Source organism: Haliaeetus albicilla, chromosome 8 (genome assembly GCF_947461875.1).
Source record: "Haliaeetus albicilla chromosome 8, bHalAlb1.1, whole genome shotgun sequence".
NCBI classification, from domain to species: Eukaryota; Metazoa; Chordata; class Aves; order Accipitriformes; family Accipitridae; genus Haliaeetus; species Haliaeetus albicilla.
This window is the reverse complement of record NC_091490.1, coordinates 7,330,814-7,347,141: the sequence shown is the minus strand read 5'-3', so window position 1 is coordinate 7,347,141 and position 16,328 is coordinate 7,330,814. Positions and strand designations below refer to the sequence as shown.

General features: G+C 40.8%; 2 protein-coding genes across 6 annotated transcripts in view; one reads left to right on the top strand and one right to left on the bottom strand.

Moving 5' to 3' along the window:
- ZFYVE9 (zinc finger FYVE-type containing 9) overlaps positions 1-3,818 on the top strand; it is a 63,728-nt gene extending 59,910 nt beyond the window's left edge. For both annotated transcript variants that reach the window (XM_069788742.1, XM_069788741.1), the window contains 3 exons: positions 1,140-1,245; positions 2,276-2,452; positions 3,317-3,818. In XM_069788742.1, the coding sequence (XP_069644843.1) occupies positions 1,140-1,245; positions 2,276-2,452; positions 3,317-3,478 (445 nt within the window). In that variant the 3' untranslated portion in view covers positions 3,479-3,818. The remainder of the gene's footprint in view (positions 1-1,139; positions 1,246-2,275; positions 2,453-3,316) is intronic.
- Positions 3,819-5,804: 1,986 nt separating this feature from the next.
- CC2D1B (coiled-coil and C2 domain containing 1B) overlaps positions 5,805-16,328 on the bottom strand; it is a 35,766-nt gene continuing 25,242 nt past the window's right edge. For all 4 annotated transcript variants that reach the window (XM_069788743.1, XM_069788745.1, XM_069788746.1 and 1 more), the window contains exons 21-25: positions 15,052-15,103; positions 13,525-13,624; positions 9,554-9,644; positions 8,676-8,806; positions 5,805-6,965 (exon numbers count right to left, since the gene is read on the bottom strand). In XM_069788743.1, coding sequence (XP_069644844.1) covers positions 8,687-8,806; positions 9,554-9,644; positions 13,525-13,624; positions 15,052-15,103 — 363 coding nt within the window. In that variant the 3' untranslated portion in view covers positions 5,805-6,965; positions 8,676-8,686. The remainder of the gene's footprint in view (positions 6,966-8,675; positions 8,807-9,553; positions 9,645-13,524; positions 13,625-15,051; positions 15,104-16,328) is intronic.

Genomic DNA, 16,328 nt, shown 5'->3' with positions numbered 1-16,328 from the left:
ACATTGAATGGTGGCTGACAGTATTTGTTAAAAATTTTAATTAATAAGGTGCATGAGTTTTCAAATCAATAGGAATTACAAGTCTATGCCTCTATTTTGAGTGATAAGATGCAATTAAACGTAATGAAAATGGAATTGAGATACCAGAGCTTTGGGGCATCAATTTAGAAAGTTGTCAGTGCTATAGATTTTTTGCCATTGCTAATATCCAGTTATTGGAAACCACTAATCTGTCTCCAACACTCAGCGCTGAACCCTGCCTATTGTGGTCACTTTGCTCTCTTGATGCTTAGTTTGCATTAAGTAGTGCTGGAAATAAAATTGCTGAACATCAACAGTATATATGGACTCCTGATAGTTAAGCCAAAAGAAGGGTGTATATGGCAGCTTAAGTATTTATGGCAGTAGAATGCTGTTGTGATGGGTACAATGTTTAAGGAATTGGCATCCAGAAAGGAGGATATTTCTGCAGTTTCAGGCTCTCTGAGTCAGTCTTAGGTTCTGTAATTAAATTCTGGGCTGTGTTAGTAGTGTTTCAGGTATTGCTGGCCTACACTGAGGTTACAAATGAATAAAAATCAAATCTGTATTAAACGCCTCATTGCTGCCTTAGCACCTTACGAGATCTCAGCTCTGGTGCGAACCTTTGTTGAAAAACCTGCAGGAAGGTCCTTCCTGCACCTGGTTTGTGCATATTGACCAGGATGGGTGTCAGGGGTGGGAGCTGCAGGGTCAGCAGGGAGCATGCTGCCTCTCGGCTCTTCCCTCCTGCTCAGCCCCGTAGGAGCCCATTCCAAAAGGCTGCTCCCTGTGAAGCTGCAGGCCCAGCACCATCATCACAATTAGCAGTTGGCATTCAAGATCACTGGTTTTGGCACCCTGAGAGAAGCCTTTGGGTTCCCTTCTGAGGCTAATTTTGGTCTATGCCCCACGAAGCTGGTGTGGTAAGTCGCTGTGTTGTAGCAGTTCAAACTGCAGAATGCTCAGTTATGAAAAAACCTGCAGCGAGGCAGTTGGAGGATTCAGGTGTAGCAGAGGAGCCGCCCTTTGATCCCGACGTAGTTCTCTTTTGCAGTGCTCTCTGTTCAGCTCATGTCTTTTGCTAAGTTGGAACTTAGCCTTTTCCCTCCCTTTTACAGTGTTGTAAGCCCTATTGATGGCAAATCAATGGAGTCTATAACAAGCGTGAAGATATTTCACGGCTCAGAGTACAAGGCAAATGGAAAGGTCATTCGGTGGACAGAGGTAAGTCAGTCAAATTGAGCTGCATGTAAACCAACACTTGGCATTCCGGGACCGCAACTACGGCCTAGTCTTCTTTTGACCTGCTCTCCCTACTCACCAAAATTAAAGCAGCAAATTCCTCAGAACAAACCTGTATTACCTTTCCTACCTGCAAGGAAAGACTCAGTACGGCACCGTGCAGAATAAAATATCCCATCGCTAATGCGCAGCTCAGGCTGCCACCACAGCCAGCCTCTACAGCCTACTCTGCATTGGCCACCTCTTCTCGTGTATGGCTGTTGAACATGGGGGGGAACCAGAAAAATACTTGCTTACTGTGTTACGCAAGGTAACAGCTGGTTTCATCTGCATTTGTTTTAAAAACTACCTTTTAAAATGGAGACAAATCTTAATAATTGCTTATTTTTAAAAATGTTATTTTGAGCCACCTTCTCGAAAATATTGCAAGTTAAAATGAAAAGTGCTGTGGAATAAATCACTTGCAGAAACTACTTGCACAGCTGATGTTACCTGTGACTCTGCCAGCACACAAATGCCAATGTTAAAAGATTTCTTCAAGTGTTTCACATAACCTGCCCAGGAGGAGCCAAGTTACTCACTCTGCAACTTGCCACCTTTGCATCCTTTTTTCCCAGGTCAGTTGGATTCAACAGAGGCAAGTTCAGTGACAACCAAGTACAAATCTGCAGGCTGGGATGGCTTCTACTAAAAATGCAAATTTTCTGAAATTAACATCTGTTTAAAAGCAGGTTTTTATTGAAAACTATGTGCAGTACATAGTGAATTTCCATAATGAGGCTTTTGACCAGAACTGAAAGGTTTTTGAGCACACCACTATTTAAATCTTTCTTTTGAAGTTGGGTTTTTTTTTTTCCCCTAAGGTGGCTTGTCTTCAGGGTCTTTTGCTGGTCTTCCCTGAGCAGCTCTTCTTTTAGTCTTCATTTGTAAAAAGATTAAATGGCATCTCAGTAACCTTATTTCCTAGAAAAGCCAAGTGTTAAGTAAGTCTTGTGTTAACTCTTTCCATCAGGTGTTTTTCCTGGAAAATGATGAGCAACATAATGGTCTGAGTGACCCAGCCGACCACAGCAGATTGACTGAAAACGTGGCAAAGGCTTTCTGTTTAGCCCTGTGTCCTCATCTTAAATTGTTGAAAGAAGATGGAATGACTAAGCTAGGTCTGCGTGTTACACTTGACTCAGATCAAGTAAGTCTTGAATAGATTCGGTTTAACTGGGGGGTTGTTCCCTTGTTTGTTCCCCAAAAAGGGAAGAGAACACTTCAGCCATCCTCTTGGTTAAAGAATTACCAGTATCAGATGCTAATCTAGGGGTGCCGACTGTTGTTTGGCATTTTGGGCCATCTGTTAAAATTGGAAAGCTAGTGCCGAGCCTGAATTAACACAAGGCTTGACCCCCATATGCCGCTAGCAGCACCTGCTCTGTAGTCAGAGACCTGTGAACAGCCCTGCGAGCTGCAGGCCTGCCACGTCCTCAGAGAAGACTCCGAGTCGGCCTTTTCACCAGAAGCTAAAAGACAGGAGTGTAGTAAATGTATTCTTGGGTGAGCATAAAACATTGTTGACGAGCATGGCTGTTCTTAGAAGATCACACTGCATATGAGGCAGAGAAACAAACAGATGGAAGGTCCCCTCGAGAGTGCTCTACAGCAAAAACTACAAGCAGAGATAAGGGTCCCTGGCAAGACAGCTGGCCTTGCCTTGGAGTGGATGTGTTCTTAGTAACAACCAGCTTTTAAATACTGCCTGACTTAATCTGATAACGCAGGGTGCGGTTCCTGCTGATCTGAATGATCTGCTTTGACAAAGCAGTAGAAAAAAAAGGCTACTTTTGTCTAGGCAGCCACTGGGAACACAAAGAAACAAAAAAAAAAGTGGAAAAGCTGCTTTAGTGCCTGCTACATCCTGTTCAAGTGCCCGACCTCCCCCAGGCAGCGGCCACGGCAGCTCACACAAATCATCCTCCTGGCACGGCACTTCCCTTACTGCCCACTGAATCACAGCCTTGTGTCCTATTTGCTGTAAAACCCACTCTTACTTTGTATTTTTTAGGTTGGTTATCAAGCTGGGAGTAATGGACAGCCACTGCCCTCTCAATACATGAATGACCTGGACAGTGCCTTAGTTCCAGTGATTCATGGAGGGGCATGTCAGTTGAGTGAAGGGCCTGTCATAATGGAGCTCATCTTTTATATTCTGGAAAACATCTCATAAGAGGACTTCATTTTCTGTTCAGACCTGTTCAAGCAGCAGTTGTATCTGAATCATTTGCACTTTAAAACTGGAAAATTAAGCTTTTGTTAACACTATTGGGGGAAGGGGGGGGGAGGAGGGAGGGACAGTTGTTCCATAATTCTAAATCTTCTATGCATTGTCAACAAACAGAGGATCAGGGCAGCTTCTATACGACAACATGGCTATGCTATCCTTGCAGCTAATACACTTCTGTTACTGTTTAGAAAAATGCTCATGTTTAAAGACTTACAGTCATGTACTCTAAATGCTCAAACGGGTGCAAAGATCACTGGGGCATAAATAAAAAGTGAAACTCCAATCTTGTACTGTTTGTAGATGGACATGTAAGAAACAACAATCAAGACCTCCATTCTGACCTCATCATAATGCCATTTGTGGTTATTCTGTAGACATTAAAAAGTAACGTTTACATTATTTTGACCAGATTATTGGTTGAAATACTTTTGGAGTAGCCCTTGAGAGATAGGGAAAGATTACCTAGCCATAACTACGTTTGTAGATGCGTCCAAATGAAGAAGGGCAGGCATCTCTCTGAAAGTGGTATTATGTAAACTGCAGTTTTGTGTGTGTAATTAATAGGCTAGTTTACTTTTTTCCTCTATTTACTATTAAAAAATCGTCACCTGGGCAAATTTCTATAATCTCCTAGAACAACTCTGCTATTCTGTACTTTGTTTACAAATCTGTACAAAGCAGAGGAAATATTAGCCCTCAAGTGCAGTTCTATCTCATTCCTCTTCCCCAGTAGGTCCTGCTTTTCAAAGAAAAGTAACACCCAGGGCAGCTTTAAGTCTCCTTGCTGTATGCTGTAGTGTAACACTAGTGTCATGTAATACAAGACAGCTTGCACTTCATATTAGCAGCACCATGTAAAAGCTTACCTGTGATAAAAGTATAGAGTGGCTGGTTTTGCATGTTCTGCTGAAAAAAGGCTTTCTGGTCAGCTCTGAACACTTGCACTTGGCCCAGTGCTCTTGGTCTCACCTGAGAGGGCTTTAGTAAGGAAGGAAAGCAGCTGCTCGCATCTGCCACAACATTGTGAAGCTAGAATTGAGAATCAGCCAGAGGAAATGTGGTTCCACAGTCTTACTGTCTCCATGGAAAGCTGCTAACCACTGGAAAGAGCTGAAAGCAGGAGCAGGGGATTTGGTTTGTTTAGCCACAGCCATGCAAGGCAGCTGGTTTGAGTCCCTCCCAGGAAGGGGGCGTGGGGTGAAGGTTTCTCCTCCTGTCTATACAGAAGATTAATTTGGGAAGAGAGAGGCTCACTGATGGTGAACACAGTATCTCAGACCTTGCATCATCCCTACTCGCAGTCAGTTCTGGTGGATGCAGCGGGCATTATTTTGGTTTTGCTGTAGGTGAGTAAACACGGGCCTCCTTTCAGATATAAAGGGAAGTGCAAGGCTACTGTGAGACTGATGCTATATTTTTTAAACAAATACACAGCATTAGCTGGGCCAAGGAAAAGGTAACTGCACACGTAGCAATGTATTTTATGTAAAGACAGCACAGTGTATGTACAGAGTGCATTTGTGAATAAATGGCTACTGCTTTTTAAAAAAAAGCAAAGTCTGACAAATCCAATACTGTAAATTACAGCTGTCGCCACCCAACACTTGGAGAAGGCAGGCCAGAGAACCGGGGTCCAACTCCACAAATAAAAGCTGGCCAGCAAGAGGTAGCACGCAACTACACTTAAAAGAGCAAGTGTTACATCAAAGTGAAACCTTACCTCTGGCATTTGGGAAAAGGTGGCTGGCTTAATGCGGCTTACTTAAATGTTTCATGATGGACAAACCTTAAGCTATTACACAGTCACTAGCCTTCCTGTGTATTTGTGCAGCGGAGCAGGACTAAGGTTACATTCAGACTCCCCTCTGCACGCTGTTTTTGCACACCTTGGGACACAGCGCAGCACTACGCGGTGTAGGCAAGATTCAGTATCGGGAAGAGCATTCCATAAACCAACTAATAATCTTCCTTCTAGAGCCTGCACTCCAGCTTTGCCACAGCAGCGGCTTTCCAGTTACTTTAGTTGCATTGTTATGCTTAATAATGCAGTAAAAGAGGTGAAAAATCTTTATCTTCTCTTCCTTTGCCCCAAAAGTCTTTTAGGTTTGGATTATGTTTGTGCAAAACACTATCAACTGGTGACTGACTGACATGTTTGCTTCAACCATAGCCTTTTAAATGACCTTAATTACCATGTTGTTAAGAAATGAGTACTTGTTTTAGAAAAAAAAATTGTACTTTTAAAATTCAGTTAGTTAACACTGCAAAAAACTGCATATTATATTTTTATTTTCAACATGTAGTTTTGTATATTAAATTTATTGAAATTAAAAACTAAATACTGTATTGTCTTCATCTGCTCAGGAAGACAGAGGCAGCACTGCCTTACTTGTCTGGACTCCTTTCTGTTGAAAAACTTGCCCTACCTAAAGAGCTGGTGCAGGAGCGCTCCAACTCCCCATTGCAGGCACATCCTTTCCTTTGAGATCAGTCACTTCTGTCAGCTCACAGAGATTTAAAAACACAAACATACTTGGTACCATTTTTTGTATGGTGCTGATCAAAAGCATTCCTGAAAATAGTCATCATCCAGTTTTCTACATGACAAAGAGTGGCTATTTTCCCCATCACCTGGAAGAACTGTAAGAGCCTATTTTTGTAAAAATACAAGGAACATTTGGGAAGCAGCAGTCTAGCATACTTTTTTTTTTCCCCCTCCTTTTTTAAATGTAAAAAGAAAAAGGATGAAGGCACAGTACCCGGACTGCACTGAACAAGCAGTGCGGCAAGCATGGCAGACAACTAGTAGCCAGAAAAAAAAAAGTAGATCTGTAAACACCTGCTGCTAAGAAGTCTTGCATTTTCTTCTGAAAGGCAACATCCCATTGAACTTCATGTTGCAATGGCATGCACAGAGCAGGGACACACTGCTGCTAGATTGCTGCCCGAGTTCTCTCTTCCCTATTTTAGGAAACAAACCCAAACCAGCCTTGATAAGAGAGAACAGAAAAAGCAGTAGCAGACTGTTCACTGTACCACGTTGGCTGCTCGTAGACGTGGAAGAAATGAATTCTAGTAAAGGTCTTACCTGTGACTTGACTGAAAAGTTTTTGCACTGCCTCAGGGAATTTTTAAGGGGCTAAACTTTCCACACACCGCTATGCATAGTTAATGTAACATTCATCCTGGTGCTACATTAGTAGTCCCACATTAAGGCAATTCTGTCTATTTTGCGTAGACTGGTAACAATCCCCTGCAGCAGCAGATTTCCAGAGCCTTACATTTGCCTTAAAGTTATTAATAAGCACTATGGCTGTTATCAAAATAGACATTAAGTTCAGTAGTGCATTCATTTATCATCTTTGGTGCTTGCAGCTAGCAGCATCGTCCTACATATGTTCATCCCACATCTTTTAACATTCCAATGGATCTGGGGATAAAAAAAAAAACAACCGAAAAACAACAACATTACTTGATGCAGTATTTAACAGATGTTCACAATTCAAGGTCACATTGTATGTAAAATGCTGACATGAATTTTCTGGATGGTCAACTGGAAAAATTAATGGAGCAAAATTATTAAGCTCTAGTGACTGAAAACGCCTAAGCATCCAGTCACGGCACAAGGCCAAGTTGTTACTTCAGAAACGGCATTGAACATGTCCCTCGCAGCCTCACTGTGAAGCTCATGGGCAGCTTACCGACCTCCTTGGCTGCGAGGAAGAAATCACTAGACAAACAGTCCCTTTGGTGCTACAAGTTCAGACTCATGTATTGAAACAAGACCTCTCAATCTGTCAAGTCTAATGCAATTCGGAAGCAAAGGTGTGGCAAACAGGTGATGTTGCTGTGAAGCTGATGAATATTAGCTTAACTGGCATTTATAAATGCAAAGAAAACAATATGCTAAGGAAGAGGGAGCACAGAGCCTTCAGGAGGTCAAGCAAAGGAAGAGGGATTACTTATTAGAAACTTTGTAGTTATACATCATCTGTTTTCCACCAGAAAAGGTGAGGTTTGTTCCATGCTGGTATAGCAAGGTCATGGTCCAAGAGGGGGGGCTCTACATGTTATCATGGTACAATAAATACCTGCTCAGAAGGGAACAACGCGGTCGTACCCCTGCCAGTAACGCCCTATGACTGCCAGTGATTTGCACGATCTGCCTGACTGTCCCTAGCGAGTCAGCGTCCTCTCCATGGTTTTACGAAAGTAAGCTGTGGGAGAAGCGAGGACCTAAGTTTCAGGGTATTGGTGATTGTGTCCAACGAGTCTGAATTTCTTTCAAACATCAGACACATACATAAAAGTAGGCTGAATTAGAGATTCCACAGGCAGATGGACTGCTGGTACTTATCTTTTCAGTAACTTCATGTAGAAAAATCACTTTAAAAAAAGACACCAGAATTTTTGGTATTTATTTGCTTTTGTTTTTTTTCAAGGGAGAATTTGTGATACCCAAAAAGCAGAGTATGAGAAAGTAAGAAAAGTTCCAAAACCAAGCAGTTTCCGTAGAGGCTGGCAAGAAGCAGCAGCCTACCTCTTTTTCATCCTTCTAATATACAGCCACTGTGACAGTGCCCAGCTCCTCTTCTGTACTTGATATGGGCACAGTAAGCACCAGGCACAGTTCTTCAGGTAGCCTGTATTCAACTGCACAGTTTCTGCCTGCCCAGAAGTCTCAAGTATCCGGAATAAAGTCTGTCTCCAATAGTTTCCCTTTTAGATAAAGTCAAGCAGACTTCTATGGGACAAACAAATGCCCTTCTCTAGCTTCTGGTAGGGGAAGAAGGGTCCTTGCTAACTCTGAAAGGTTTTTTGCTAACAGTAAGGATAGACAGGAAGCACCCTCCTAGAAAGGACTTGTCAATCTTATTTTCTAAATATTATTCTAAATAAAGGTGATGCTAGAAGCTCTCCCTGTATTTCAAGTGATGGTGAAATAGCATCTTTGATATACAAACTAATCAGAGACGCTGTAACCTCATTTCTGAAACTATGTCAACTCACCACTACAATTACAGTATCAAAGCCAGAGCTGTGTAATTAGGTCAATGTCAACAAAATACATTATTCAACCAGCTTATCTGTAAGCCCTGTCAAGTTCCGGCCAGATCACCTTTAGATGCAGCATTCATACCTCTGATAGAACTAATGTTCAAGGACCAGCCAATTTTCTGTAATTGTTTGAAGATCTTGACCACTGAGGGGCTCCCTGAGTCTCACTTTCACCTCCAGTTTCCCTCCAGTGGGCTTTCTGCCATCAAAAATCTGAAAGAACCACAAAAAGACGACCAGTTAGCACGCATACAAATGATAGTGTCAAACTATGGTACTTCAGGCAACCATTGACTTTATTTCCCCGTGACTAGAAGATGACAGAGATCACCTGCAGGTGACTGCAGTGCTGGGAGGTGTCGCAGCCACATGCTTCCTTGGATTCGTAACTCAGGGGAGCAGGTCCCCCATACAACCCGTGAAAGGCAGCTGTACCAGCGGCTGCGGTACCTCTGCCTGCCGTGCACCAAGCCCCTGAAGTACAAATGGACTCCACGTGCAGCTCAGGATGCTAAGGGCAGTGGTGTCCTGAGCATGTCTGTGATGCAGCCTGAGGGATTTTTTTTAATTATTATTTTTTTAAGGTTCCACTTAATGATCTACTGGATCTTATGCCAGCGCTCTATTCACTCTGGCAGTCTTCACTTAACCCTTTGATCTGTTAGCTACCAATGCAAATAATCTGGGGAATCACCTGAATTCCTGGTCCTGACAAAGAAAACTATCTTGATAAAGAAAATTTGCAGAAGAGAGTCTCCAAGAAGTTCCTACTACCAGAACAGTCACAGCTATGACAAGCTTCAAGAGACAATAAAACAAAGAGCCCATTGTTTATCAAACTCGTCCAATACAAAACTGTCACCTGTATACAGATACAGATTTAGGCAATACGAGTATTCGTTTTCCCTTTGTGTTCAAATACTACTAACTAGAAGAACACACCTCACCCAGAAAACATACCTCAATGATCTCTCTAACTTCACATTCTGATTCCAGCTTGTCCAGTTTCAAGTGTGCTGTCCCCACTTGCTTGTCACTTCTGAAAAAGGACCTGTTTCAAAGAAACCTTCCTTAATTGAATGGGTAAGGTTTTTCAGAACATTGAAGAGAAAGCAAGCTAAGAGGTCGTCACTGTTCGCACCATCACCACATCCAGGAGGGCTAGTGAAGACATGCTACTAGAACCATACAAACCAGGGTGCAAGGGGCAAACCCTCAGTGAACTAGACTACAAGCACAAGATTTGGAAGTGCTCATTTTTTAATTATTCTCTTGCAACTGAATTAAAGATGAGGACAGTAGTGAAGAAAAACAATCAACTAAACTAGCACTTGGAATGGCAGCAGCTTTTGTCCTTGCACAGGGCGACAGGGAAGAATGGCCTAACAGCCAGGACAGACAGAATCTTCCGCGATGGGCTGTTTAACAGAACAGGCTGAAAAACTTGCCAGGGAAGTTGCATCCCTCATCAAAACAAACATTTCACAGGCACATGCTGGTTTTAACAAATTACTTATTAGGAAGAAGTCACACAAATAATTCTGTTTCATTTTGATATATCAAACCACTCAATTTCAACAAGTAAGAACATTTCATTTCAGCTGTTGTTTTGATTCATCTTCATACTGGTAGTTTTAACAGTCAAGAACTATCATTTTAGAATTTCTAGTCTGCTGAAATTAAACACAGAGCATTTTTATCCTGCAAGGAAAACAATCAACTTTTCTCTCCTACAGTCACTTCTGTTTAACAGTTTTATCAGCAAGACATCCATCTTTACCTTACCAGAGACAGGTGGTGCAATCCTTATCCAGACAAACTCTTCCAAAAGGCAACAGCTAAGACTAAAACACACTACTTCCACAGAAGTGTTCAGCTCAAAGCACTGGATTTCTTTGCCTGCATCCAAGCATTTCCCTGAATCAGTCTCCAAAAGGTTTGATAAACAACTAAAATCTAGAGATTCTGGAGGTAGGAAAACCAACCAGCCATGCCTGTCATGTTTTAGACAGGAAATCTGCCAAGAATTCAGAAGCTTCCTTTTTTATGCCATTCTATTTAGGAAAAAAACAAGCAAGCAAACCAACAAACATACAAAAACACCCAACCCCAAAACATCCACCTTTCTTCCTTAATCATTAAGGATCATTAGGAGATCATTAAGAGATACAAAGATATTATCAAGCAAGACTCGACATATGCAATGAAAACTCTGCAGAATATTATATGGAGCCTCATGGTCATGTCATCTGTGACAACAGTAACCAGTATATTAATACACAGACTTGATGCTGCCATTGGTGCCTACAAGTTCCAAGTGAACATCTGTGAACCCCACTGTCTAAAATCTCTGACTGGAAGAGGAGTAAGGTTGATTCCTCAGATCGACCACCTCAATGATTGCTTCATTCATATATTCTCCAAATAGCTCATATCAAGTGCGGTATAAGAAACCTGTCATCCAGACTTTAACCTCATTTTCTGGCTTGTGTGTTCAGAAATAGCATCAGGAATGCTATAGCTCATATAGCACCTAAATCTCTATCGATTAGGAGGACAATGGTCTGGTACCATTAGCTCAGGCTGCAGCAAGCTCACAGAGGGAGCTCAGACACTTCTAAATGGGGTAAAGAGTACAAGACCACTACACTACTCTGAATGCACTGGAACACACAGCAAGTCACTGTTAGGAAGTACATCTCTGCCAAAACCCTGTTGCTGAAGGACTTGAAAGATTCTGGCTCAGTTGTTCAGATTGCTTCTTATTTGTCAGTTTGTCCATCTCAACACAAATTGCTGTAGTACAGAAAATTGATGTCACGAGTACCTCAAGGGCTGATAGTGCTGCCTCCAAACAGAATGCCTATGAATGTTGTTGACAGAAAGCCTTCCAAAGATGAGACTATATTCTCCACCGATGAGACTACAGTAGACTCACAAAATCATTCAGAAAAGTTCAGAATTTATTAGCTTACATGCTAGAATACTTCCCGTTACTTCACAAGCACCTTAAAATGAAGAAGGATTACATAATTGTACTGCAGTATGTTGGACACTTTGTTCATAAACTTAAAAAGAGAATCAGCAATTCTTCTAGATGAATTTTTTTAAAGCATTTTTCCATTTTACAGTTCAAGAAACAATAAAGAGTGGTTCATCCCTGACCAGTTTTAGGGGGTTTGCAGTGAAGAATGTGAACTTGCTCTAGGCCATGGCTTCAGAAACAGCTCTGGGGAAATCTCCTTTTATCTTCAGATGCTTTTAGGAGAGGTTTAAGGAGAGACTTTTCCTTTGGAAAAATACATTGCTGGGTTTTTACTTGAAAAAACTGTTTTTTAAACTGAAGTTTAATATGTAATGACCTGAAACAAATCTCCTTTACTCACTGAGACAGAGTAATTCTTGGGAGATGGTCAAAGAGTTATCAGAGACCCCAAAACTACAAGATCTACAAGCATTTCTGAAAGTATTATTCATTTACGGTCTTGAAGAAAGACAGGGAGCAGACAGTCTTTAGAAAAGAGCCTGGATCAATTAATCCTCTCCTTTCTCCTGAGAAGATGGCCAGGGGAAGGTGATCAGTGGGCATTTCTTCTTTTTCTCCTTCCTTGTTGCTATTTGCCCAGGGGAACTGCCACGGCTCCACCCCAATCAAGAAACATGCATATATTTAACTTGTTAGATTCCTGTTCTAAGAACAACAACAACAAAATCTCAGAACCAGAAAAGAGGCAACCCGCACAGATTTTTTTGCTAGTCTTCAAAAAGGCTTCAAAGGAAAATCTGGAGCTGGCATGCAACTCATGAATCACTGGAGAATGTTTCCCAATGGGTGAACTTGAGCCTGAGCTCAGACCTTAAAAACAAGCACAGTTCCAGGTGGTAGGAGAATAGGACATGCCCCATATGCACAATGGTATGCAAAAGATAGGGAAAAAAGTTTTGAACAAATGTAGACACTTCACAGTTCTATGCAAAAGAGGCAGGATTTCTAATGATGAATCTTGAACAACAGAGCAGTGGAGCAGTCAGGATTGACAGAATAAGAAAATCAGCTTTTGCTTCAACAGAGATGCAAATGGAAGATCTGGAGTAAAACCAAGGGGACTTCAGCTCACAAATTGAAACATCTACAACTTGAAAACCATCTCAGAGAACCTACGGATCATTTCTGCATGTCCCAGTAACAGAAACGAAGAATAGCATAAAGAGCCAGTGAGACAAAAACAGGTTATCTAACACCCCATCCAAGTCATGGATCACAACCAACTTGAGGACTAGTGAATATAGGCCACTCTGATTTTCAATAAATTGGTAATGAGCCTAGATGTAGGATGATTTCCCTGAACGTTACCAATTGTTAACATCCATCTCATCATCTTGACCTCTGAGATGAGGGGAGTCTGTCTCTCTCAAGATAGTCTAACAGTTTGATAGCAGTGTTCAGTAAATACTGTAAGATCCCCAGAATGAAGTACAAAAAAAACCCAACACTAGTTCTGCCATCATCTGTCATCTGCTTTACTGCTGTTGAAAGTTTTGCTGCCACTTGTACTTCATAATTCTACAAAGTTATCCCATATAACATTTAAATCTTCTAGTCCCGATGACTAAATCCAAATTGGATTAAGAATCAAAACAATTTGAAGCTGAATCTTTACTTTCTCAGTCTCATCAATTCCTCTTAACACATTAATCCTCAACTGATCTGCCAGTTATGAATCAAATTCACTGAATTTCGGCCTTTTTTTCCACCCCCTTATGGGAAGATACAGAGCTCAGGCACATTTTGAAAGGAGTTCTTGGGCATGAGGAGAACTAGACAACTCTTAATTGCTAGCTTAAAGACCGTGCTTCATAAATTTCAGCTACAACACTCTTTTCAACTGTTACTAAAGAAGCGAAGAGGGGGGAACAAACTGTGGACTTACCCTTTATGAAATACTTCGAATTTAATTCCTTTGGACCGAATTGCTCGTCGGAAACCTCTGTGATTTCGGTTGATGTTCAACTTAAACAACTGGTTATATTCTACAGTTAAGATACAGAAAAATGAAAGCAAGCTGTGAAAGTTGAACTATGTGCAGTGCTCTATTACATGCACATACTCAAACTTCTGTTTATCTCAGTTTGGCCCATTTGTGAAAGACACTTCACATCCGTATGAACCTCCTTCTCAGGAGGTTATTTCAAGCATTAACAAGTTAGTGTCCCTGTGCAACAGTTCATCTGTCATCCCCACATTACAGGGACAGAAACCAAACTGCAGAAAAAACAAGTCATCATGAGGAGGTGACAGCAAGTTACTGGAGAGCCAAAACTGGAGAATCTAGGTCTTTCAGCAATTAAATAGAGTCTGGGGCTAAGGAAAAGGTACAAAATAATAAGGAAAAAGGATAGGAAGGTTGGAATGACTGGGAAGGGGTGTTTTGATAATGTAATTAATACTGTTTTAACAGCAGTTTCATTAATGAGTGTGACCAGAACTATGCCACAGGATACCTTTTATCACAAAGTCTCACAACACTATGTTCAAAGACTCATCTGCTGTGCTACCCAGGAACACTCATCTCTGCTTGTCAGCCTGGGAACCCAAAACATTAAAGCTAAGCGGCTGCTCAGCAAGTGCAGATCAAGTTACTGAAAGACTCAAAACACAGGTCTCAGCATCAGAGCTTCAGGACTTCTACTCTTAACAGAAAATACATCTCTCTCTCTCTCTCTCTTTTGAGTTTATATATATATCTTTTTTGAGATAAATTCATAACTAGTAATTTGGATACTGAATTCAAGGTTGTTTTGATACTAGATGGCTACTTACTGCAAGAATTGAAAAAAATAATATAGCAATAAACCAAAATGAGAGTGCAAGACAATTAATTCTAAAATGCATGATGAGTCTAATACTCGTATTCAATGGCTAGGTACAAACGGCTATTTTTCAAAAGGTACAAAGAAAGTATTTTAATTTTTTTTTATAAGACAATGTGTCTTGAAACCAACTATCTTTTTTCTGCAATGATGCTTTGTCAGGTTGAGAAATGTTAGCTGATTAGCAAAAATCATGACAGAATTGGCAATCTCACAGGACACACAACCTGACTGAAAAAGATCTGATCCATGGAGAGATTAAAATTAATAATTTAACTTATTTAATAAAGAAGATTTATTTATCTGGCCCATCTCCCAGCAGGGTTGACAGCAACAGCTGGAGCATGACCGGTAACTGGATGATTTCGCTACTTCATAACACAGTAACTACCACCAGTACTGGGATGAGGGTGAGGAAATTGCCAACAGAGCTGGACTTCACCCTTCAACAAGCTCTTTCATAAGAAAAAACGAAAAAAGGTGCTGGGAGGCCCTCTGGCCTGATTCACAGTATGAGACTAGCCTGTACTCTCCAATGATTCCTAAGGTGCAATGTTTTTCCCTCTGTCCCAGAAAAAAGTACTAACCTGGAGAATTGTTATTGTTAATTACAGGTGTTTTACTCTTTTGAGGTTGCTCCTATTAAGAGAGACACATATTACATAAAACCATCAGATATTGTTCCAAAACACAGAGTAGTAACCATTTTTATTACCAGCTCTTTTTTATACCTATACAAGAAACATGAGGTTTTAGGGGGTTATCTGAATGATAGGAAGAGTCATGGTACATTCAAGACTAAAATATTTGGATTTCATTGTGGTAACATGTAAAATACTAGATAAAGAATAAGTCAAAACATTACATTAAATATAAGAGCCACAGATAAGCTACACAGTCATACTCAATTCAATCCAATCATCATAAAGTTACTGACTGCGGCTGTTAAACTACATGATGAACTGCACACGTTCCACGACACAGTAATTCTGTTCCTTCTGCATTAGTTGGAATAATAAGCTACACAAGGAATTCATCACAAATCATTCAGGGAATTGCCCTACTATTATTTTGCCTGACAATCAATCTGCCACCAAAATGAATTAACTTTTAACCTAAAGCAGAGTACAAACTAAATCTCTGGGGACTGAACAAGGACAACGTGACCTAATTATTGCAGCTACTTTGTGAAACTGATTTCAGCTATGAAGGAGAAAGGTGGTGTATTTGACTGTTGGCTAAGCAGCAGAGATTTGGCTTTTTTAAAAAAACAAAGAAATACAGATTAAAAGCAACCATGCTGATTCTTACTTATTCCCCAGAAAATTATTCATACAGACCAATTCTGTTTTCAGCCACCCTAATGGGGCAGACTCATTAAGGCCTCATGTAACTCAAACCTAAACACAAACCTGATCTGACCATCTCCAATTTTCCACAGGTAACTGAATTTATTTTAGTGGAATTGCTGCAAAATTTATTAGGAGGCAAAAATACAGGCTCTGCACTCTCCCAGGGCTAAGTATTAATCCTGTAAGAGCAAAGATTGTTTTTGCCCTACAGAGAAAGCAGCAGAAGCCCCAGTGCTTCTACTGATAGTAAGACTAGACAGCCCTCCTTAGAAGCTCTTCTAGCTCAATGGTTTCAGTATTTTTCAGACTAGAGACTGCATTTAAAGGTGAGGGGAATAGGATGACATTGCGGAGTTTCAAGGAAAAAAGCAATATATGTACGCATACATATTTTGTATATACATACACATATATATGCACATATATACATGCACATACACATAAGTATTAATTAGTAAGGTCAAGAAACTTGTATGGCCTGAGTCCTTTCTCCAGATATGCACATATATATT